Here is a 23,211-nt window from a genome sequence, read left to right as displayed (position 1 = left end):
CTTTTATTTTCCATGTATTTATGCTATCTTTATTCATCTAGCCAAAGACATCAGAAACCTATGCATGTGTCTTGTTCTCACCAGATGACAGCAGACCAGGCTTGTCAGGTTCAGCAGGAGAAGCCACAGGCACAGCCATGCCCAGGTTGCCGTCATGCTGTCAGCAGCACTCGCCTTGCGGAAGGCCCTCCCCCGGTCATCTGTCCCTCAGCCACGCCCATTCGAGCTGCATGCAGGCTTCGTCCTCTCAGGCCAATGGCTCCCAGCCCAGTCACAGCAACGCGCATCATTTTGTCCTTCATGTTCACCACCCCACCCCGCAGCCCCCAGGTACTCTGCCTTTTCAAGAGTCAAGCTGTGCTGTGGAAAGGCCCAGTGCACTTCCTGCACCGTGTGCTGGTGTGAGCGCTGGCAGTAGCAATAGTGGGGGAACCAACAACACAGCCCTTTACCACGACCAGGTAATATCGCATTCAATGCTACCACAGTTGTCATTTCTGTGTCATCATGAAAAATATGTCAAATTAATAGAATGGCTGTTTCTTGTTAGAAGCATTTTGTCCTTATCCGCCTACTATTCCTGGTATGACGTCAAACTCCTATTTCAAATACATGCAGAGTAGTAGACTGTCAACTCTAAGACAAACTTATCCTTGCTACACCCATGGGAAATGTGTTATTTTTTTAACCAAAAGTTATTATTTATTGTGAACGTCCATATGATGGTTAGCAACACAAGTTTAGCTAGTTGGTACTATCTTGGTACCTATAAACATTACATTAACTGTTTTTTCCCCTCTTAGTTTGAGCTGTCTCTATTTAATCCATATTTAAATCTGTATCACACTATGTCAATTGAACCATGTTGAAATTTGATCAGATGGGACATTCCACGAAAACCTTGTTCTGCTTCTCTGTTTATGAATGAAAAAATTGTATTTTTTTGTCATACAACAAAATTGGAGTTGCATTGCTCAGTGCAAAGTAAAGACACATTTAAAACAATACAAATGTGTAAAAACATTCCCCCTGAACAAAAGAAAAAAAAAATATTAATGATATATAACATCTGCACAGTGTTTAGCACACAGCCCCACGGTGCAGAGGTTCAGGGCTCAAGTCCTGCAACTGCTGCCTCCCCGTGTGGAGTTTGCATATTCTCCCTGTGTCTGCATGAGTTTCCTCACAAAAACATGCATATCAGGTTAATCGGCCTATCCAAATTGTCCCTAGGTGTAAATGAGTGAGTGACTGGTTGTCTGTCTCTGTGTGCCCCTGCAATTGGCTGGTGACCAGTTCAGAGTGACCCCTTCCCACTTCCCGAAGACAGCTGGGATGGGCTCCAGCACCCCCGTGACCCTACTTGAGGATAAGCGGTGCAGATAATGGATGGATGGAATATCTGCATATTTACAGTCTACAGTACATTGTACTCATGGACTCTGTTGACAGGAGCACCTTCTGTAGGCAGCAGGTCAAAGAGCTTGGCACATGAACGTAATCTGTCCTTGATGATGTTTTGGGCTCTGCTGAGGCACCGAGTGTCCACCAAAGGGTGTACTAATTCTTAAATATCAATGCATTTATTATTTCAAGTCTGTTCTGTATTTCAAAACTTTGGACTCCCTTGAAAATGTGCAATAAGTCTTATTTAAAAAGATTAATTGTTTAGGGTTTCCCCCATTTTACAGAATATGTGACACCAATAAAGGAATTAATATAAAAACACATTTCAGGGGGAATATTTCTAATTTAAGAAACCCAACTTATTTTGGTTGAACTTTAAAAATAATGGGCATTTTTATCAGATCGCCATAAATTAGGTATGACTTGTGCAGAATATGACATTCTAAAACAGAAACATAAAATGTTTACATGTTGAGCCTAAAGAGGCATTCCAGATATTAATACCAATTATTTTGGCAGTTATTCAGAATTGCAAAACTTTGTTTTATTTTGTATTATTTTTTTAATTTTATTTTTTGTCTAAATGAGTCATGGGTTGAAATATGTCCCTCTTTTCCTCACAGCAAACTCTGCCAGTGGACCTGAGCAACAGTAGTGTTCGAAACGGGGCTAGTTTCCATGGCAGCACGTCAGCCTTCGACCCCTGCTGCCCGGGCTCCACCTCGCGGCCCCCTGCATACGTTTCCCAGGCCACCCCTGGACCCAGCCAGTCGGCTGCGGTGGACTCGTTCAGCTCGGGCATAGTGGCCCAGCCTCAAACCCAGCTACAGCAGCCATGCAGGCATTACATACATCCTTCATGTAAGTTTGATCAAATCAAGTACTGGGGTACCTCTACATACGAGCTCAATTGTGCTCGTAGCTTGAACTTTTGTGTAAATAACACATCTTACCGATATTAAATGATTAAAAACTAATTGGCCTGTTGCCAATCCCTCAAAACGATCAAAGTAAACCGCAGGTGGCTATAAAACACATCTTTCTGATCACTGAAAACACATTCAAGTACTAATTAGAAATAAATAAATACAGTAATAAGACAAGTAAGATGATATAAATGAAATAAAAGGCGTGTTTATTATGAGGGAGTTGCTGTAAAGGAAAGATGTGGGGGTACGGAGGGGGGATTGGACGAAGTAAGAGTGCACGACTTGAGATATTTGGTCAGCACTTCATGTACACTTAGAGTTTCTGGAAATTTAAATGAACATGAACATTTTTACAGCACGATTTAGAATGTTTTTCTGTTACAGTTTTCATCCATTACTTTCTTTTGCTCTTTTAGCTGAACTTAAAACGCTATCACTATCACCAAACAAACGTATCCAAAGGGATCTGTTTCTGATTCCTCTTCAAAATTTTACAGAATATACCTCATTTTTTCCGGGTGCGTGTTGCAGTTTATTTATTTATTTTTTTTTCATAGATTGGCCTGGGGTGCGACTTATACTCTGGTGCGACTTATATGGGAAATCATCACACATTATTATATCATTGAATTTTTGAATTTATGCTACCAGTATATCATCTCACATGTTATTTTCACACTAAACAGCAAAAGGGGGGCTCTTGGCCTGTGTTGATCATTTCAACCATGCCGTGTTGAGCCGAAAAATTTCACCCCGGGCAGGTGGAACGTTGATAAACAAATGTGTGTCCGTACGATGTCACCAGTCACTGAAATTTGTCATGCCACATATTATTGGAAAGCTTAAACTCAGATTTAAGATATGTTGACCCTTTCAAAACGTAATCATCAAAGAAACATCGACCATTCCGAAACAATTACGTCCCCTTGCAGTCATCAAATGAGTTGAATGTACGTGAACATGGAGTCGTTACTTTCAGGAACGTCCAGTAATTTCCAACTGTGTAAAATACTTACCGTATTTTCCGCACTATAAGGCGCACCTAAAAGCCTTTATTCTTTTCAAAAGCTGACCATGCGCCTTACAATACAGTGCGCCTTATTTATGGATCAATATTAATTCGCAAAGTCTTGCAACTAATTTACAGTCGCCGACTAGATTTTCCCCCGAACGCCAAGTAGTCTGCGATGTATGCTGGGATTTATTTACCGGCGTTTCATTGGCTAACCAATGTGTCAATCATCATTTGAATGGATCACTATTGGCTAAAGTTATTCGGAGGTCAAGGGGAGGATCCTTTTTATCATTTACAGGCTGGCATTGGCTTGAACGGCAAAACAAAGCCTGCAATTGGCTAAAAAAGACGTGTCAATCATCAGTTGAATCGATCACTATTGGCTAAAGTTATTCGGAGGTCAAGAGGCGGATCCTTTTTATCATTTACAGGCTGGCATTGGCTTAAACGACAAAACAAAGCCTGCAATTGGCCGAAAAAGATGAATGCGTATAGCACGTGGCTCACGGCATACAGAAAGCATTTTTTTACTATTTTGTATTTGTAAATATTTTATTCTCCTGGATTTACTAAACTCACGGATATAAGAGGACCATGGCTGCACATTTTTATGAACACAACGACTTCGGTTAGCTACTCTGGCTATATATATTATCCCTGTATCTTGTTTCAGACTGAACTCGATGTTTCTGTGATAAGCGGTGCAGATAATGGATGGAATGGAGTGTCTATTTTTAAATTAAACTCAATTCCAAGTGTTTATTGTCATATATACAGTAAAGTTGCGAGCGAAAAAGAAAATAGAAACTAAGGAATGGTTGGCATTTCTTGAATCCCAAGACTTTAACCTTCCGAATGATGGAACGATGCATTTGAGTGACATCATACGGGACACCGCATCCGCACGTATTCTCGAAACGTATTTGCGTCTTTGCAAGCTTTCGGAATGTTAAGGGGGTAATAAGTTTGACTGAACTATCTGACTGTTTTGTCGACGTTCCCATTGTAGCGCCTTATAATCCGGTGCGTCTTATGTATGTCAAAAATAGGACCAAACACTATTTTTTCGGGGTGCGCCCTATAACCCGGTGCGCCTTGTAGTGCGGAAAATACGGTACGCCAATACACTATAATGCCGACAGATAAAAAAAAATCCACCTAAAAGCATTTCTGTCCATTGTTGTTATCCGTTCGTCTCGCCACATAACGCTCGCCACATAACTTCCATTTATAAATAAACAGACTTGTCAAATTATTCCCAATGTGGCCCTTAGTCTCTGTTCTTTTGATTGACACCACTCACGATTAATAGGCTTTTTTTTCACGGTCCACAGCCTGCCTATAAGCATAAAATCACCATTACTTTTTAGCCTTGAATATCTTTAGGCAGTAGTAAATGAATGAAATGATTGACACACTTGTTAGCCAATGAAATTCCCAACATAAATTTATACTATTTTTCAATGTGTAATCAAATCAGAGCCGAAAAATATACGTGTGCAAATGCAACTTGGGATTCATTTTTACACACAAGTATTGCGCACAAGTGTTGCTCACTCATTTACACCTAGGGACAATTTGGATAGGCCGATTAACCTGATATGCATGTTTTTGTGAGGAAACCGGAGCAAACACAGGCAGACACGGGGAGAATATGCAAACTCCACATGGGGAGGCAGCAGTAGCAGGACTTGAACCTTGAACCTCTGCACCGTGGGGCTGTGTGCTAAACACTGCAGATATTATATCATTTTATATTATATCATTAATACATTTTTTTTCTTTTGTTGGGGGGAATGTTTTTACACATTTGTATTGTTTTAAATGTGTCTTTACTTTGCACTGAGCAATGCTCCTCCAATTTTGTTGTATGACAAAAAATACCATTTATTCATTCATAAACGGAGAGATAAGGCTTCAAGCTATTGACTCGCCTGTTTTCCCAGATAAGATGCCCATGCAACACTCATCTGCAGGCATTTGGTTGCAAAAATTAAATAAAAATCAGGCGAGAATGAAAACCTTCTATTTCTGTGTGTACCAACTTAAATTACTCAATGTTAGTAGCACTTGTCATGATTATTGCAGTTCGGTACAAAACCTCAGAGTCCCGCCTTTCAAAATAAACCAAAACCATCCATATTTCCAAATGGTTCAAGAACAGCATTCTATTGTCTTTGGGTATGATTTAGATTGGGATTTTAGGCAAATTTTACAGGAAAGTTAAGGGGTTAAATTGCCTTGGATTTTTTTTTTATTAATTTCCCCAAATTACATTCACGTGATGGAGTGGGCATGACGTTAGAAATCAGGTTGCATGGACAGGTGCTGGAAGAAGTTGAAAGCTTTAGGTACTTGGGTTGTGATGTGGCTGAAGTTGGTGGAATGGAGTGTGAGGTATTGCACAGAGTGAATCAAGGAAGCAAGGTTTTGGGTGCTCTGAGGAGAGTGATGAACAACAAGAGTATGAGTATGGATGTTAAGAGGGGACTGTATGAGAGTGTGATTGTGCCGACTGTGTTTTAATGGTGCAGAGACTTGGAGCCTGAACGCAGATTTAAGAAGGAAGTTGAATGTTTTTGAGATGAAGTGTTTGAGGACTATGTTAGGAGTGACAAGATTGGATAGACTGAGAAATGAAATTGTGAGAGACAGAACTACAGATACTACCGTTATCTCGGATCATTATTTAGTTACATATGAGGTGCTAGCTAAATGTAGTGTTAAAAAAGCTGAAGGATTTAGCGGACGCAATATAAGCACTGGCACAGTTTGTGAGCTCTTTGAACTCCTTCCTGGAGCAGTTGCGTCCTTTCCTTCATACAATGGCTCGATTGACTCACTCATGAATGAGTTCAATACCACCCTGACTAGTGTCCTGGATTCAATAGCGCCCATAAAGCTAAAATCACGTCCTAAAAGAAGCACGCCTTGGTTTACTGATGAAACTAGAACCCTTAAACAAGAATGCAGGAAATTGGAAAGAAAATGGCGCGCTACCAAGCTTGAGGTTTTCCATCAAACCTGGTGTGACAGCTTGTTAAAGTATAAAGCGGCCCTTGCCTCTGCAAAATCGGCCTACCTTTCGAAGGTGATTGCGTCTCAAAAGAACAATCCCAAAGCCCTTTTTGACACTAGCATCGCTTACAAGGCAACAGACTATCGCAGATAGTTCGACGCACTCTGCTCATGACTTAATGGTCGTCTTTACTAAGAAAATTCAATGCATACAGGAAGAAATTGCTAAAGAAATTATTAATACCACACATATTAAAGGGCTGAAATCTACAGATGCACGACAGGGTGGCTGTCCTGGGAAATTGTCCGGTTTTAGTGAACTGTCACTTGATGATCTCAAACAGGTGGTGAATGCGGCCAAACCGACAACTTGCCAGTGCGACCCGCTCCCAGGTTCACTTATTAAAAGTCTTTTTGGCGTCCTTGGACCTTCAGTTCTAAATATTATAAACATATCACTCTCCTCAGGTGTAGTTCCAGCAGCTTTTAAGTCCGCCGTTATTAAACCCACACTGAAACGACCCAACCTTGATCCAGAAATCTTAAGTAATTATAGACCTGTGTCAAACCTACCTTTCCTCTCTAAAGTACTTGAAAAAGTAGTGGCACAGCAGCTGAATGTTTTCATATCCGAGAATAACCTTTTTAATCCATGCAATCAGGATTCAGGGCTAACCACTCTACTGAGACAGCTCTGATCAAGGTAACAAATGATCTCCTACTGGCAATGGATTCTGGCGCTTCATCACTTTTGCTGCTGCTGGATCTTAGTGCTGCTTTTGACACAGTGAACCACAATTTCCTACTAGAACGGTTGGAAAAATGGATTGGTCTCTCAGGAACCGTCCTCTCGTGGTTCAGATCCTACCTCTCAGATAGGACGCACTGGGTTAAATATGGTGAAATGACATCTGAGCCCTTAAATGTTACCTGCGGTGTTCCGCAGGGTTCAGTGCTTGGCCCCCTTCTTTTCAGCATTTACATGCTTCCATTAGGTGATATTATTCGCAAGTACAATATCAGCTTCCACTGCTACGCAGACGACACTCAACTATATCTTCCGTTGGAGGAATCTCCCACACTAAACTGTGGAAATTTGGAGGCCTGCCTCATTGAGATAAAAGAGTGGATGTCACTCAATTTCTTGCGTCTTAACTCTGAAAAGACCGAAATGTTAGTCATTGGTCCATCTAAATGCCGTGACTTATTCTCAAAAACCGCTGTGAACATTGACAAATGTCACATCACACAGAGTGACTCAGTTAAAAATTTAGGTGTCATATTTGACCCTGATCTATCCTTTGAAATGCATGTAAAGAAAATTACTAGAACCGCTTTCTTCCATCTTCGTAACATTGCTAAAATCTGTTCAATACCGTCTCAGTCTGATGCGGAAATTATAATTCATGCATTTGTTACCTCCCGTCTCGATTACTGTAATGCACTACTCTCTGGTCTCCCGAAGTCTAGAATCAAGTCTCTTCAGTTGGTACAAAATGCCGCAGCGAGGCTTTTAACTAGGACAAAAAAGTACGATCACATAACACCGATTTTGGCTAACCTGCATTGGCTCCCAGTTAGCCATAGATGTGACTTCAAGGTTCTCTTAGTATTGTACAAAATCATACATGGACTTGCTCCCTCTTATCTTTCAGATCTGATATGCCCCTATGTCCCGGTCCGAAGCCTACGATCTGAGAGTGCCGGTCTTCTGGTGATCCCAAGAGCAAAGAAGTGTTCTGCTGGTTCGAGAGCGTTCTCCATCCGGGCACCGGTGCTGTGGAATGCTCTTCCCCCTGAGATCCGATCTGCAACCTTAGTGGAAATGTTTAAATCTAAACTTAAAACTCACTTCTACTCCATAGCATATGAATAACCTACTCTTCTCGTCGGCTGAAAATAGTCTGTGTAATATAGTGTAATAACCTGTGAAGCCCTTTGAGACTCTTCGTGATTTAGGGCTATACAAATAAAGATGACTTGACTTGACTAGAACTGGAGTAGTCGTGGAACTGAGCAAGCGTGTTGATAAGAGAGTACTCGGTTGGTTTGGACACATGGAGAGGATGGATGAGCAAATGTTGAAGAGGATCTACAGAGCAGAAGTCAATGGAAGGAGACCAAGAGGAAGGCCGCGATTGACGTGGATGGATGGTGTTATGAGTGCACTGCAGGAAAGAGGTCTAAATATAATGGAAGCTAGAGCTCTTGTTGGTGATGGAAAGGAGTGGAGAGGTGTTGTGAAAGGATAGTGGGATTGTGGACGTGTTCTTAAGGATGGGCTGGGCACCCGTATGATGCGGCAGGGGTAAACCAGTGAAAGCTGTCGGGCCCTGCTGTTGAACAAAAGAGTGTGTTGTGTCACCCTGACCCGAGTGACATGGCCGCTTTCTGGTGTCCCGTTTCATCTGGAGGGATGAAAGCATGACCAACTTGGGTGCCGAGGTGCCTAACTTGTTTGGGTGTTTGGGCAATTGGGTTGGCCATGGTCCCAAAAAATTTGTGTGGGGTTTTTTTTTTTGTTATTTATTTCCCTATTGTTTTCTTTGTTATTGTATGTGTGTGTCTTGCTGTCGGTCACCCCTCTTGAGGGATATGACCAAGGTAGATAGATAGATAGATAGATACATTTCCCCAAAAATGTGACTTATACTCCAGGTGTGACTATTTTATGTTTTTTTCCATCTTAATTTAGCATTTTTGGGCTGGTGTGATTTATACTCCATAGTGACTTATAGTCCGGAAAATACGGTAACCTCCCCTCGGACATAGTTGCAGCAGAGGGCCGCATAAATTCTTCAGCGGCTGTGCGATCAGCACTTACTGTACTTGACTTAGTCACTCACACCCACTCGTGTTTTTCCATTATATCTTGCTTTTTTCGAATTGTCATCATTCTCCTTTTTCTCTCGTAGAAGATAAAATGTGATTATAGAGATGTGATCAACACTAACTTGCTGCTTAGTACAGGTACTCTACAAGTATAACTCAGGGCATGGAATCAGGAGCCCAATGACAGGAGGGTATATGAAAACTGGACAGAGCTCATGTAGGCGATGAGCGGTCGGTTTTTAGCCTCTGGGACTGCTCCTGAACTTGATTTTGGTTTAAAAAAAAACAACAACCACATGTATCAATATTCTCGTGTGTAGAGGTGCTTGTAAAAAGAAGTATCACTGTTACTCCTTTATGTAACCATTTTTTGACTGATAGCTCCAGTTTGCTGCCAACACAAATGGATACATTTTTTTGTGTATAATTTTATTCTTATACTTTCTTCACAGATGGGTCTCTTGCACGGTCATTGCATCATCAGCCCCCTACTGCCTGTCCCCATTCCCACGGGAACCCCCAACTTACACCTCAGCCCCCTCCTCAAGGCGACTATGTTCTTCCTCACAATGTCCACTCCTTTCATCCGCCATTGCCATCGCATCCGTCGGGCCACACAGTCGCCAGCGCCCCTCCTTTAGCCGCCCACCATCTCCCTGGTTCGAGTGCCCCACTGGTACAGCACCTGCCTGCGGACCACCAAACCCTGCCACACCATATGCCCCCACTAGGATCCGTCCAGCGGCTCCATCAACATGAAATGTTGCAGAGGATGGAGGTGCAGAGGCGTAGAATGATGCAGCACCCCACGTTAGTATATTGCTTTTTATGCATAGCATGGCTTTTAAACCTACGCTCACAGGACTAGGGCAAATCTGCAAGTAATTGACACCTCACCAAAGGCTTTGTATTGCAAAAACATGGCACAGGCAATTTCACTTGGAAAACTCCAACTATGCCTCCCGTCATAAACCCATGTTACCTAAACAACTGTATTCAGTTCGTAAATTGTTCAACTCAGACAAAGCAATATTACATTAGCCTCATTGATATTCCTTATTGATCACTAACTTCCTGACATCTCATGTAGGGGAAAGTAATGTTCACACTAGTACTTTAAACATTATTGTAAAATCAAGTCACTGAAATCATCTTTTTGCATTTATATTTTGTATGTTAGGAAGTACTGACAGGTAAAGTACATTATATGGTTAATCATTGGCTCTGTAGGAAACAAAGACAATTGGTTATGCCTGGAATCCTTTTCCTCCATAACTCATTACTATAAATGTGAGGTGCATCGTTTGAGGTGTCCTTTAAAAAGTTCAACATTTTCTTTATTAAGTACGTGGTTACGATGCTCAGCTTAGGTCAAAGAGCCCTTATGCTTTTTTTCCCACCACGCCCATCTGCTTATATCTAATTTTGAGCAAAACCATTTGGTGCGGAACACATTAGGTAGGAGAATGGCGTCACGGGTAAGCAGTGTACATTGAAGTCATGTTCGCTCCTGTGAAATGGGATATAATAGGATATAATTTACCAAACCATGATATTGGGGGTTGTGGGAACATCTAAATGGCACCCAATGCTAATATGCTGTGGAATTTGGACTTTATGATGTGGATGCCTTACTTTCTGTATTTTATTTTACTGCTCCAGACAGAGACCTTATTGCGTATGAGCGACTCTCAGCAGAGATTATAATGATCTAAAATGGTTTACTTTGTCAGAAAAACATGGCTGTCAACAGTAGACGATAATGGAATTTGCGGTCGCCAATTTCAATTTTTTTTATTTTTTATTTTTATTTTATTTTTTATTTTTTTGTCGACTAATCGTTGCAGCCTTAATTTGGTTAGGGTTAACTATTGTTGAAAGACCATTTTTAGGCATAAATCATCAACATTTTAAGGGATAAAAAACTTAATCTGCAAAAACGTGTCTTTTGCTTCCGTCTATCACTTTAATATGGCCCTTGACCGCTGTTGGTCCACTTCTCTGTTTTTACAAACTTGATTTGGATTATTGTGATAAAAGGTAATTTGTGGTGAAACTAAGCTAAGCTAAAACGTAATTGCACTGCTTACTAAATGTATAGGAGGTTTAAGCTGAATCGTATAGAGGTTATCAATCCACTTTGCTTTGTTCATTATAGGCGAGCGCACGAGCGTCCTCCTCCTCACCCTCACCGAATGCACCCCAACTATGGCCACGGGCATCACATCCACGTTCCGCAGACAATGTCATCCCACCCTCGCCAGCCGGAGCAGAGAACGGCATGGTTTGTGTCAGATTTGCTCTTTCCTTATCTGTTTTGCTCCTCATCGACTGTAACGACCACAACAATGTGTTTGTCAACAGGGAGCTGGGCATTGAAACCGGAGTGACGGTGGCATCCTACCCATCAGCGCACCTGCACTCCCACTTGCACCACTACCACCCCACCTCCAGACTGCACCACTTTCCCATTCCCTTCATGGTAACAACATCTGCGTGCACAAGCATACATTTGCATAAATACCACTCACTTTTAATTGAATCGTGTCTTCTAGATCAATTATTTTTTTCTTAACAATGCTTATTTGAAGGATGGTGTGCCGAAGTGCATGAATTATGCATAAGCAATTAATGAAAAGTCATCAGGCATTTCAAGTGCATACCCCAGAAGCCCCCAGGAAAAGTCTTGGCACAAATACAGTCCACTGTTTCCTGGTGTTTCAATTTATTGCAAGTTTAGATAGATAGATAGATAGATAGATAGATAGATAGATACTTTATTCATCCCCGAAGGGAAATTCACATTTCCTGCAGCATCCCTGAGCTGAGAACAAAACAATAATAAAGCAAAAAGAATACAATATACAAATACCCAGTGTGATGTGCAAATGCCCACTGTAGCGTGTTATATAGAATATCTAAATAGTGCTACACAGAATACATATTGCAATAAAATTCGGTAATATGCAATGTAGGTGGTGTGGTTTAATGTGGGCTTTTACTCTGCCGGGTAGAGTTAAAGAGCCTCATGGCATGAGGAAGAAAAGATCTCTTCAGTCTGTCCGTAGTACAAGACAGTGACAGCAGTCTGTCGCTGAAACTGCTCTTCTGTCTGGAGGTAATGCTGTGTAGTGGATGCGATGGATTGTCCATGATTGACCGCAGCTTTTCCAGTGCCCGTCTCTCAGCTACTTTTGTTAGGCTGTCCAGCTCGTTGCCCACAACAGAGCTCGCTTTCCTAGCCAGTTTATTGAGACGAGAGGCATCCTTCTTCTTGACGCTGCCTCCCCAACACGCTGCCGCATATAAGAGGGCGCTTGCCACAACTGTCTCATAGAATATTTTCAGGAGATTTTTGCAGATTTTGAAGGAGGCCAGCCTTCTGAGTCGGCTTTGCCCTTTCCTACATAGAGCTTCTGTGTTGGCAGTCCAGTCCAGTTTGTTGTCCAGCTGCACACCCAGGTATTTGTAGGTCTGGACAAATTCTACACATTCTCCTTTGATGGTTACAGGAATTGGGTGAGTTCTGGTTTTCTTGAAGTCCACCACCATCTCCCTGGTCTTGGTGGGGTTAGGGTGCAGGTGGTTTGCGTCGCTCCATCGGACAAAGTCCTGAATCAATTTCCTGTACTCCTCCTCCTGCCCATCTCTGATACATCCCACGATCGCAGTGTCGTCTGCAAACTTTTGCACATGGCAGGACTCAGAGTTGTACATAAAGTCCGATGTATACAGAGTGAATAAGAACGGAGAGAGCGCGGTCCCCTGCTGAGATCCTGTGCTGCTAACCACAGTGTCCGATGTACAGCCCCCCTGTTTCACATACTGGGGTCTGTCTGTCAGGTAGTCCGTAATCCATTCTACAAGGTGTGAGCTAACTCCCATCTCTGTCAGTTTCCTACTCAGTAGCAGAGGCTGTATGGTATTGAAGGCACTGGAGAAGTCCAAAAATGTAATCCTCACAGCCCCCTTAGCCCTATCCAGGTGAGAGAGGGATCGGTGTAACATGTATACTATAGCATCCTCCACTCCCACCTTCTCCTGGTAAGCAAATTGCAGAGGGTCGATGGCGTGACGGACCTGTAGCCTCAGGTGGTGCAGCAGCAACCGCTCCATGGTTTTCATCACATGTGATGTCAGGGCGACCGGCCTGAAGTCGTTGAGTTCCTCAGGTCTTGATTTCTTTGGGACTGGGATGATGCAGGATGTTTTCCACAATGTTTACAATGAGCATGGATAGATTTAAAAAAAGAAAATCATTCAGCCAGAAATATCAGTTTTATATTTTGTTTAATATCACAGTGGCTTTTGCAATTCACAGCGATGAAAACTTTCAAATTATGTAAAATATGCTGTTGCAGTCAAACAGGATCTTAAAAAGGAATCAAGTCAAGTCGCATTCATTTGTACAGCCAATAATCACAAAATGTCTCAAAGGACTGCACAGGTTAAAACGACACCATCCCTTTATTTTAAACCAACAATCAAATCTTTGAACCTGAAAACATGGGTATGATTTGTATAGATATTTAGTTGTGATATTATTTGTAACAAATCAGTTATGTGGTCTTGATTGCGAGTCATACTTAGGCTCGGTTCACTCTGCAGGGCTTAATGCTTAATTCCGCTGTTTTGGGTAAAATCCAATGTTTTTGTGAGTTTGTTCACTTTTATAACTAAATGTGACTTGTATGTGATCTCCTTTGTGACTGCCACCATTGTCCCGTATGGGCAGAAGAGGACATGTGACATCACACGCAATTCCCTCAGTCTTTGCGGAAGCACTCATGGATGTTAACTGCGGAGCGTATCTAGCAATTTCAAAGGTATTGTGCTAGGTATTGAGGCAGCACGTGTACAACTTTATCATTTTACGAATAAGATTACAAAGAAAAAGAGCCAGGATTTTAAATAAGGCTTTTTGTGGGGCAGCAGCAGCAATGTCTGTCCAGAAAAACGTGACGTACAATCGCGACGTCTTTTGCCTATCATTAACATACAGGTCACATGAATGTGTCTCAATTTTTCACACAGCAGTCGCATTCCAAAAGATCAGATATGTATCGCATGTACGACCAAATATGAAAGTAGCCTGGGTCTGGGGTGAAAAAAATTGTGTCGTTCAGACGGACAGACACACGTCGCTTTTGTGTAAAAAAAAAATCTTATGTTCCTGCCGTGTGAACCTAGCCTTACTCTCTTTTATTGACCACTGTAGATCTCAATGACAGTGAATTAAAAAAAAAACCTTTTCTTGCCAAGATAACAACTCATGGAACTCCTGCCTTCTAATGTCTTCACTCAACAGTTGCAAACAAGAAAAGAGCTACCATGTAACAGCGTTTGCTGCATGCATTTTTCTTCCTTACAGCACACTGGTATATCTGAAGTCACTTACCCGCACATTCGCTACATCTCATCTCGAATGACCGGCTTTGGAAGAACTTATGAGGTGAGTGTGCATTCATTGCGCTGCCATGCATGACAATGCTTGAATGAACTACAAAGACAGACTTGTTTAAGTTCTATAGTATATACTAATACTGAGAAAGAAAACTCTTGAACTAAACCAGAGCTGGTTCCTTCACAGTTGAAATATTCATAAACTGAAAATAAATAATCACAATGCCTCATTTGATCACACATAAACAAAACAGACAAAGCCAGGGTAGGAGTAAAAAAATGAAATATAAAATTAAATACCAAAAATAGCCCCCATTTGCTAATGTGGCAATTTTGACTCTTATCATGCGCACTCACCTCTGCCCCGTGTTCGGTCAAGTCAAGTCATTTTTATTTGTATAGCCCTTAATCACAAAGAGTCTCAAAGGGCTGCACAGGTTATTGCACAGACTATTATTTCAGACTATTATTACGAACTTTGCTCCCCAGTTTTTAATTTTTTTTAATTATATTTTTTATGTTTTAATACATTTTTTTAATACTTTTTGTTTTTGATTTACATCACTGTAGATGCAGTTAAAACAATTTTTAAACATTGATATTTCGTGATTAGTTCTATTTTTAGAATGTGCCCGCGGGCACGGGGTTGGCAACCCCTGCTTTAAAGTTAATGTGTTTTTTTTTTCTGTCAATGGGGTAAGATTTTTTTTTCTACAGTGAAAATGTTTGCTGACTTGATAACTTCGCCATGCTTGCCTTGATTCTCCAAGAGATGCTATAACACACTGCATGTGGAGCAAAAGACCAAGATGCATCTTTCAAATGAAAATAATTCCAAGCTTTTGAAAAAATTGCCAGTCAAATGCACAAACCATCCTACAAAATTCACAAAGTGACCATTTTAAAACCAATACTACTCTACACTGCAAGTATATACATTCCAACCTGCCTATGTAGAAAATCGATTATGTGACAATTGTTAACACCAATAATGTTTATTATTCATTTGGTTTTGGAGGTGACCAAATATGTTTAGTGAGGTCACTACAGGGTTCATAAGTGGTCCTAGAAATCCTTGAAATTTAATGTTTTTTTTTTTCAACTACTGAAAATGCTTGAATTTTGGGTGAAGTGCTTGTAAATGCTTGAAACTGTTGGCATTATCTCCATACAAATTATGCTTATTTGTACTGGTTTGGTGGCTTTGCTTTGCATTTCTTCATTTGTGATTAATGGCAGCTGGCATTAGTTTGTATGGCGTTTTCCTTTGAAGTGTCATCTATGGGTCGCACCCAAGATGACGGGTGCATGCTACATCTAAACAGGTTACTATGAAATGTGTATTAGTGCAAGGACTACATACTATGGGCCATGGGGGAAAAGTGTTTCCCAAATTGTAAAGGGAAGTACTACCTGCAATTTAAAATGTGAGCTACATTCACCACCATTTTGCCCAACATCTCTGTGGGGAGAGATTTGTCTCAAAAATATTACCTCACGTATTGTTCAGATCCACAGATATCCTTGCAATTTACTCACAATCCAAATATCACGCCTTGATAAATGAATGAATATGCAAGATTAAAAGTTGCAGTGAATCACATAAATATTTAGAGATCTGCAAAATGCATTATTCACGGCAGGTTTCTTTTTTTAATTGCACTAGAGAAAAATCGCATTTGAAGGTCCTTAATAAGTGCTTGAATTTCGCCATGACTAAGTGTTGTGTGTTTTGCTGGCTATTGAAGGACCTGCTGCATTTAGAAGAGCGTCTTGGAACTGTGAACCGAGGAGCCTCTCAGGGAACCATAGAGAGGTGCACTTACCCACACAAATACAAAAAGGTGAGATTGCTTATTGAGAATGCTTTGGATGTTTGCGGGACCGCTTGCCCGTTACTGTACAGTGTGTTCTGGGACAGAGTGGTCTTTTGTACTCACGTAGCAAAGTGCTGTTAGTGTCTTTTAGCTGTGAATGCAGATCTGGTTGGGGAAGGAAGGCTTTCCCTAGCTGTAACTAAACGAGCCGTCTAACACCCTGCCACCCAATACAGAAGGTGTTGGAGAGAGACATTGACCAAGAGTTAACCCCCGAAGCTTGGGCCTCTATTGGGAAAAATATGCACGCAACCCCTGAATCGGTGAGAAATAATGAACCAATCAATTTGGAAACAAGTGTTAGCTGTAGTCTTGGGGGCGGGGCCATGTTGATTTGACTCTTTTCAGGACAAAAGGACCATTCTCTCTGTCCCTAAATGGATTAAAGAGTACTTTCGATAAAATGTTTGCATTCAATTCAATACATTTATAGTACTGTCTTCAGTTGTTTTATTTTATTTTTCTAACACAATGGTATTGTTTGTGCATGTCTTCTGATACCGCCAAACATTTGTCACTTGTAGAGAAAGCTGCATGGCAAGCAGGATGAGGACGAGGGGGCGGACGAAGACACAGAGGAGAAATGCACCATCTGTTTGTCCATACTGGAGGAGGGCGAGGACGTCAGGTGCGTTTTTTCACTTTTCACAACCTCAACGGTATATGCAGGTAAACTCAGGAGACTTTCAATATGAGGCACCACTGGGTTACTTTTTGGCACTCCTGTTGATTTTTTTAAAGGACTTTTCTCTGGTGGATAAAGTGCACATTGCTAGCGTGATGGCAAAATTTCTTGTTTTTTGGGGTGTAGAAAGGCAGATTTACAGAATGTGATAACTTTCATGGAACTGCCTGGCACACCAGGGGTAAAAGAAAATGAGCAAGATCATCTTTTTACATGATCGTTGTGGTGATCTTACCAAATACTGGATTTGGTAAGATCACCACGTGCTGCCTCAGTACCTAGCACAATACCTTTGAAATTGCTAGAATGGTCTTCACTGTCATTATACAATCATACTGTACAACAAAATTGGAGGGTTCCTTCCCTCGGTGTAAGAAAGCGATGTAAAGAGCGGCCTGCTCGCTAGCATCAGGGATCTTTGAATTGAGACAGGTCTCAGTGATGATTAAAATGCAAACATCACAAATGTAGGTGTTTTCTAAGAGATTTACCTCCAGGTCATCGGTTTTATGTGTAACGGATCTGGAGTTTGTGAGATACAGACATGGCAGGTGTGCCTTGTGAGAGTTTTCTAACAGCCTAACCGCAATAGGCTGGACATGCAGCCCCGCTATTGCTTTCTCTTCTGACGCTGGCTCGGGAGCCGCGGAGCACCTGGTGGTGATCAGCATTTCTTTGTGCTCTTCTGACCTTCCTCACAGTCGAATTTAATTTTTTATTTTGTTTTTTATTTTTTTTTAATGTAACAAGCCACTCAAATACTACCTCTCACCTCGCAGCACAGTTTGGGTGGGTGGGTTATCACATTGACTTGTGCGCCCGCCCAGCTATTTGACTGACAACATACTTCAGCCTATCGCGCGCACGCACTCACATGCACACACAAACACACAGCCCCCGGCAACCTGCCCCCATGATATAATTTGCTGTGTGTTGTTTGCTGCAAAACACAACGCACGATAAAAATCCGCAACCTATTGAAACTACGAAAAGTAAATGAAGTTACAGCAAGGGATTACTTTATTAAAAACCATGTAAAATCAATGAACTTGTAAAGTGAAAAATATCTTGTTTAAATCAGTTAATTAATACATTATTGTCTTTTTTCCCTTCTTTCTTTTGGGATCAATACACTTCCTTTTTCAACCTTTGGAAAAACTTGACCTGAGTAGCTGAAAACTACTTAGACCATGATATTTTTTTAACAAGCAGGTTTAAGAAAAAAAAGTTACTGATATTGTGATAGAAAAATGACATTATTATCCCACTGTTAAAAGAATGTGACACATTTCACTACCAAATACTAAGAATCTCCCATAGTTTACGACACCTTTTTATAGCAGATTACAAAATACGCATTTTCTATAAAAACTTTAAAGGGGTGTCAAACAATATCACAAGTGCTTTATGAATCCCGTTGTCCATTTTCTTTACATTTGTCATCAGTAAATCCGTTGATTGTTACAAATATTTGAAAAATGTATTCTTATCAAATGTATTCCAAAATGTTATAAACGGTCGCCGCTTTGTTGTCTGTGTTTTTTCAGTGGTAACATTGTTCAAGAAGTACAACATTTAATAATGTTTGCCAGCTCGGATTTCCACTCATACATTTAAAAAGTTTAGATTAAAAATATATTTTGAGGGCTATTTGTTCAACATTTTGTTCCAGTGCGAAAGTCAAGAAATAAAAAACGAAAAAAAGCAGCACTGTAACAAAAATACAAATGTTGTATCACAATGTCAACAAGACAAGTAAAATGACGTATTTTCTAGTCTGAAATCCAGAGTGATGATGAAGTCCCAGGAGATGACAAAACCCCCAAATTTGTCAGAGATTTGAAAGCGCACATAATTTAGCTTGCCTTTAAAGAGCCGGAAATGCTCAATACATTCGGAAATGCACAAGTTCATCAAAATTCTCATTCATGCGATATCCATTTATTTATAAAACCAGATTCCCTCTTATCCATGTTCTATGCATTACCTTTTTTCTCTTCTGTTTTAATCTCACGCGGTTTATAGTACAATGTGCCTTATCTATGAAACAAATCTTTCACAAGGGGTTATTTCTGAAGGTGCTTCTTACAATCAGGTACACCTTATGGTACAAGACCTTTCGTTGGACAATTTTGAATATAGAATTAGTATTGCAAATTTAGTGAAACCGCAATTAGAGCAAATTTGAACGTTATAATCTACAATATGTTATAATCTCACGACACAAACAACATCATACTGATAGTTAAAATGGAAATACAGGATCGATTTTAAGACAATAGTATCAATCCGATCCAAGTACTTGCCCGGTATCGAGAATAATGATATTTAAATCGATCCGCCCACTCTTACCATTGTTATCCGGTTTGATCCCTGTTGCCAACTATATTATGCAAATGTAAGAAACACATTTACTGATCAACAATTGCACAGCTTTGGTAACTCATTTCCAATTTTGTCCACATACACCAGATTATAATGCCCAGATTCAAATGTCGGGCCAATTTGGTGTTTTCTGGGCGCGCCTAATCGTCCGGAAAATACTGTAGTTTACAATTCAGATCATGCTCCTTATTTTCCCAATATAATTTCTCCCCATTTTTTGCCTTTCAGGCGCCTGCCGTGCATGCACCTCTTCCACCAGCTGTGCGTAGACCAGTGGCTGCTCACCAACAAGAAGTGCCCCATCTGCAGAGTAGACATTGAGGCACAGTTGTCTGCTGAGAGTTGATGCTGTTTGATTTGGATCCCCCCACCCCAGATCCAACCCACCCAGTGTGCGTCTTTCTAACAAGCAGGTTGTTTCGGGAGTGTTTTTCCTCCCGAGTACTGCAGTCAACCAAAGAAGGCAAATCATTTACCTGCGCAGCTCTACTAGAAACATCTCGACAGTGCCGGCTTTCACTTTTTAGTTTTTCTCCATTAAGAGTACAGTATATGTATTTATAAAGCTGTTATGTATTTGGATAATTTCCTCAAGCGTCTTTTTGTTTTCCTGCATGTTTCTTAGCAAAATGCATTTGTTTGCACATGTACACGGGCTGCAAGGTGAGGAGAGCTGCTCTAGTAAGGCTGCCATGCCTCGCTTTGCTAGAACTAGAATGTCAGCCTCCGTAACAACATGGCAGAGTTCATTTTTACCAATCATTGTATTGATGAGTTCATTTAGAGAATGCCGATTGTTAGTGAGTCATATTTTAATTATGAAAAAAAAGCATTCCTAGACATTCCTTACTAGGGAAAACTTTTAACAGGTCAGCTGCTGTATTAGAACACACGTCACCACACAAACACACACTTGCGCTCACAGTATTTTTTCAGTACGCATCCTTAAAGGTATTCCCAAACAGATTTATTTTTCAACTAGGCACAGAACTTGTAGTGTTCACAATTATAAAAATGCGTTGCAAAACGTTCCACGCGCCAGTGACTCGAGAAATATCTGGATTGTTTGCTGCAGAGCTGTGATGTCATTTTAGGTTCACACTTTCAAAATGGAGAATCCTATTAACACAACACGTGAGGCCAGCCCTAAAACAGACAGCAAACGTAGTGAACAGCCATTTTATACTGCTCGTTTCTTCTGCGCGAAATTAGGACTTTGCTTACCCTGTGTGTGAATGTTTTGTCCGAATTGTTTGAGGTAAGTTTATCCGCCCCCTGTTACAGCGTGTGTTTTTTTGCCTTTGTCTTCATTTACGACAGCGATTGTGGCTATTCGTTTATGTTTCCCGCCTTGTGTCATTGTTGGTCTAATTTTGTCCGGCTAGCTGCCCTTTTGCGTCGCGGCTGCAGAGGGCTTCATATTTACTCCCGGTTGGCGTGCGTTGACTGCACATTGTGAGTGGTTAGGTCAGTGTCAGGGCAATTTAGGGTGCAGAAGCACATACAGCAAATAATTAGTGAAGATGTCTTTGTTTCGGCAGAGTTTGGGACACGAGGAGTCTAGTATCAAGGCAATGGTATCTTCACCACCAGAGGGAGGCAAGGGGTTGGTGATCCAGCAGGCAGCAATGGTCTAAGAATTCAGTAGACTGTACTCGTGATCCAGAAGGGCAGGCGAGGTTTCTGTACATTAGGATAACAAGAGTGACAAGAAGGCTAAAAACATAACAAAATTGACAACAAACTAGCATCGAGCTGGGGGAACAAAATGTTCAAAAAATAATGAGAGAGAGGTGTGATTAGAGGGTAATCTATACAAGAGACATAAGTTGTGGTAGAAATTAGAGCCAGAAAGTGCGTGAACAGATAAGGTAAGGACGAGCGAGAGAAAACCAAATCTAAGTGTTAGACTGACAGCCGGATAGCTTGGCGCCGGTTTATCCCCGTCCGGCTTTGCGTTTATTGCAGTAGCTGTTGCCGCTTTTTGTTGTTGGTTCCTGGTTCACCTGGATGCTCAGTGCGTGTTTTTTGTTCATCAATCCGCCTTTCGTTATCCGGTCCCGGTTGCCGGCTTTGTTTTTCGGCCAGTCGGCCCCTTTTTACCTACTCGCTATTTATTGTACCATTACTGCATCTACTTGCGGACCATCGCCTAGATATTCGCCACAAAAACAACCAAAACTTGTCTGAAAATTCGTGTGACCTCTTCTAACTCATTAAAACATAGACAATATGGCGACTAGATTGCTAGGGTGCTGGTGTTCCTCCGATGACGTCACAGCTCAGGAAGTCAAAGACAAGACAGAAAATAATTATAAAATATAGAGAGATTTAGTGCTAAAAAACGTTTAGTATTTCCTCACATTTTGCATGTTTAAGAATTTGGGACTACCTTTAAGACCTGCAACACGGTAACGGCATCTATTCCACACGAGACGATAGTCAAATGGGCTGCATCGAGAAACCAAGGCTTATCAGGCACGTGTGCTGGTGATCATGTCACGGAAGGCTAGCAAAGTAGATAGATGAATAGCTACATGTTGCGTACATCCCATCCCCTTCCCACCTCCTCCCATCACTGTATCTGTAGTTGAGCATCAGCTGTGGGAAAAGAAGACACACTTAAGTGTTCACTGGCATATACTTGCACAAAAGACAGAAAAAGCTGGACGGGTTGTGATATGGACAGCGCGCTGAAGACGTGTTTTCACTCTTTTTGACTATGAAATTAAAAACATTTTATTTTGAATGAAGTGATGAAATACAGTACAAGCAGGTATACGTGCGGTCATCACGCCCTCTCAAAGGCATCAGGAGAATATTCCGTGGGATTTATATTAGTTTAAAAAATATTAATAAAGTTGAAAAACTCGATTGGTTTGTGTCTTTTTTAAGCCCTGTCCAAACTCAGAAGTCTGAATAGTATATTAGAGAAATGTGAGTTAAGTAACAATATTCACAGTGGTTTTATTTTTATTTTATGGGGCCATTTTACCAGATAGCCTTTTTTACTTGTTGCTAATTACTAAATATGACTATAAAGAATCACGACTTATTCTGATTGTTATCCGAATAGTCAAGTCATGTTTATTTGCAGGGTTGGGTAGGGTTACTTTAACTGGATTACTTTCAATTCATTTTGGATTACTCCAATACCGAAAATGCTGATAAAAAAAAAAGAAACCAAATATGAATAAAATTATGACTCACAACACGTGGTAAGCTATCTCTCCTGGCTTTGATCTCCGGCAAAACTAACATAAAATGCAAAAGAAACAAAATGAAAATAAATCCAAACAGCTTGCCAACATCATTTTTGCCATTCTATGTATTACGTTACTCCCTAAGCCTGCACAAAATTTAGTAATTTTATTCATATTTAATTTCTTTTGTCTTTTATTAGCATATTTGGTATTGGAGTAATCCAAAAGTAATCCAGTTAAAGTAACCCTACCCAACCCTGTTTATTTGTGACGCCCTTCATCACTAATAGTGTCACAGGGCTGCACAGACCACAGATGATTGCAAACTACTATTACACCATCCCCTGTTCTTAAACCTACATGAGGGTAAGGAATACTCAAAAACCTTAATATGAGGAAAATGAAGAAAACTTGAGAAACTTCCACACATGAGGCGATCCCCCTTCTAGGATGACCA

At 40.9% G+C, this 23,211-nt stretch overlaps 1 protein-coding gene across 3 annotated transcripts in view; it reads left to right on the top strand.

The window, feature by feature from the left end:
• Positions 1-22,425, top strand: part of rnf111 (ring finger protein 111) — a 37,808-nt gene extending 15,383 nt beyond the window's left edge. For 2 of the 3 annotated variants that reach the window (XM_088334493.1, XM_088334494.1), the window contains exons 6-15: positions 85-461; positions 2,031-2,268; positions 9,654-10,011; positions 11,360-11,485; positions 11,566-11,683; positions 14,573-14,653; positions 16,353-16,448; positions 16,658-16,744; positions 17,006-17,109; positions 19,780-22,425. In XM_088334493.1, coding sequence (XP_088190619.1) covers positions 85-461; positions 2,031-2,268; positions 9,654-10,011; positions 11,360-11,485; positions 11,566-11,683; positions 14,573-14,653; positions 16,353-16,448; positions 16,658-16,744; positions 17,006-17,109; positions 19,780-19,897 — 1,703 coding nt within the window. In that variant the 3' untranslated portion in view covers positions 19,898-22,425. The remainder of the gene's footprint in view (positions 1-84; positions 462-2,030; positions 2,269-9,653; positions 10,012-11,359; positions 11,486-11,565; positions 11,684-14,572; positions 14,654-16,352; positions 16,449-16,657; positions 16,745-17,005; positions 17,110-19,779) is intronic. The other variant, XM_088334496.1, reaches the window with a different exon arrangement.
• The last annotated feature ends 786 nt before the right edge of the window (positions 22,426-23,211 follow it).

This window comes from Urocampus carinirostris, chromosome 4 (assembly GCF_059441175.1).
Source record: "Urocampus carinirostris isolate Australia breed hairy pipefish chromosome 4, RoL_Ucar_1.0, whole genome shotgun sequence".
NCBI lineage: Eukaryota > Metazoa > Chordata > Actinopteri > Syngnathiformes > Syngnathidae > Urocampus > Urocampus carinirostris.
This window is presented reverse-complemented; position numbering and strand designations above follow the sequence as displayed.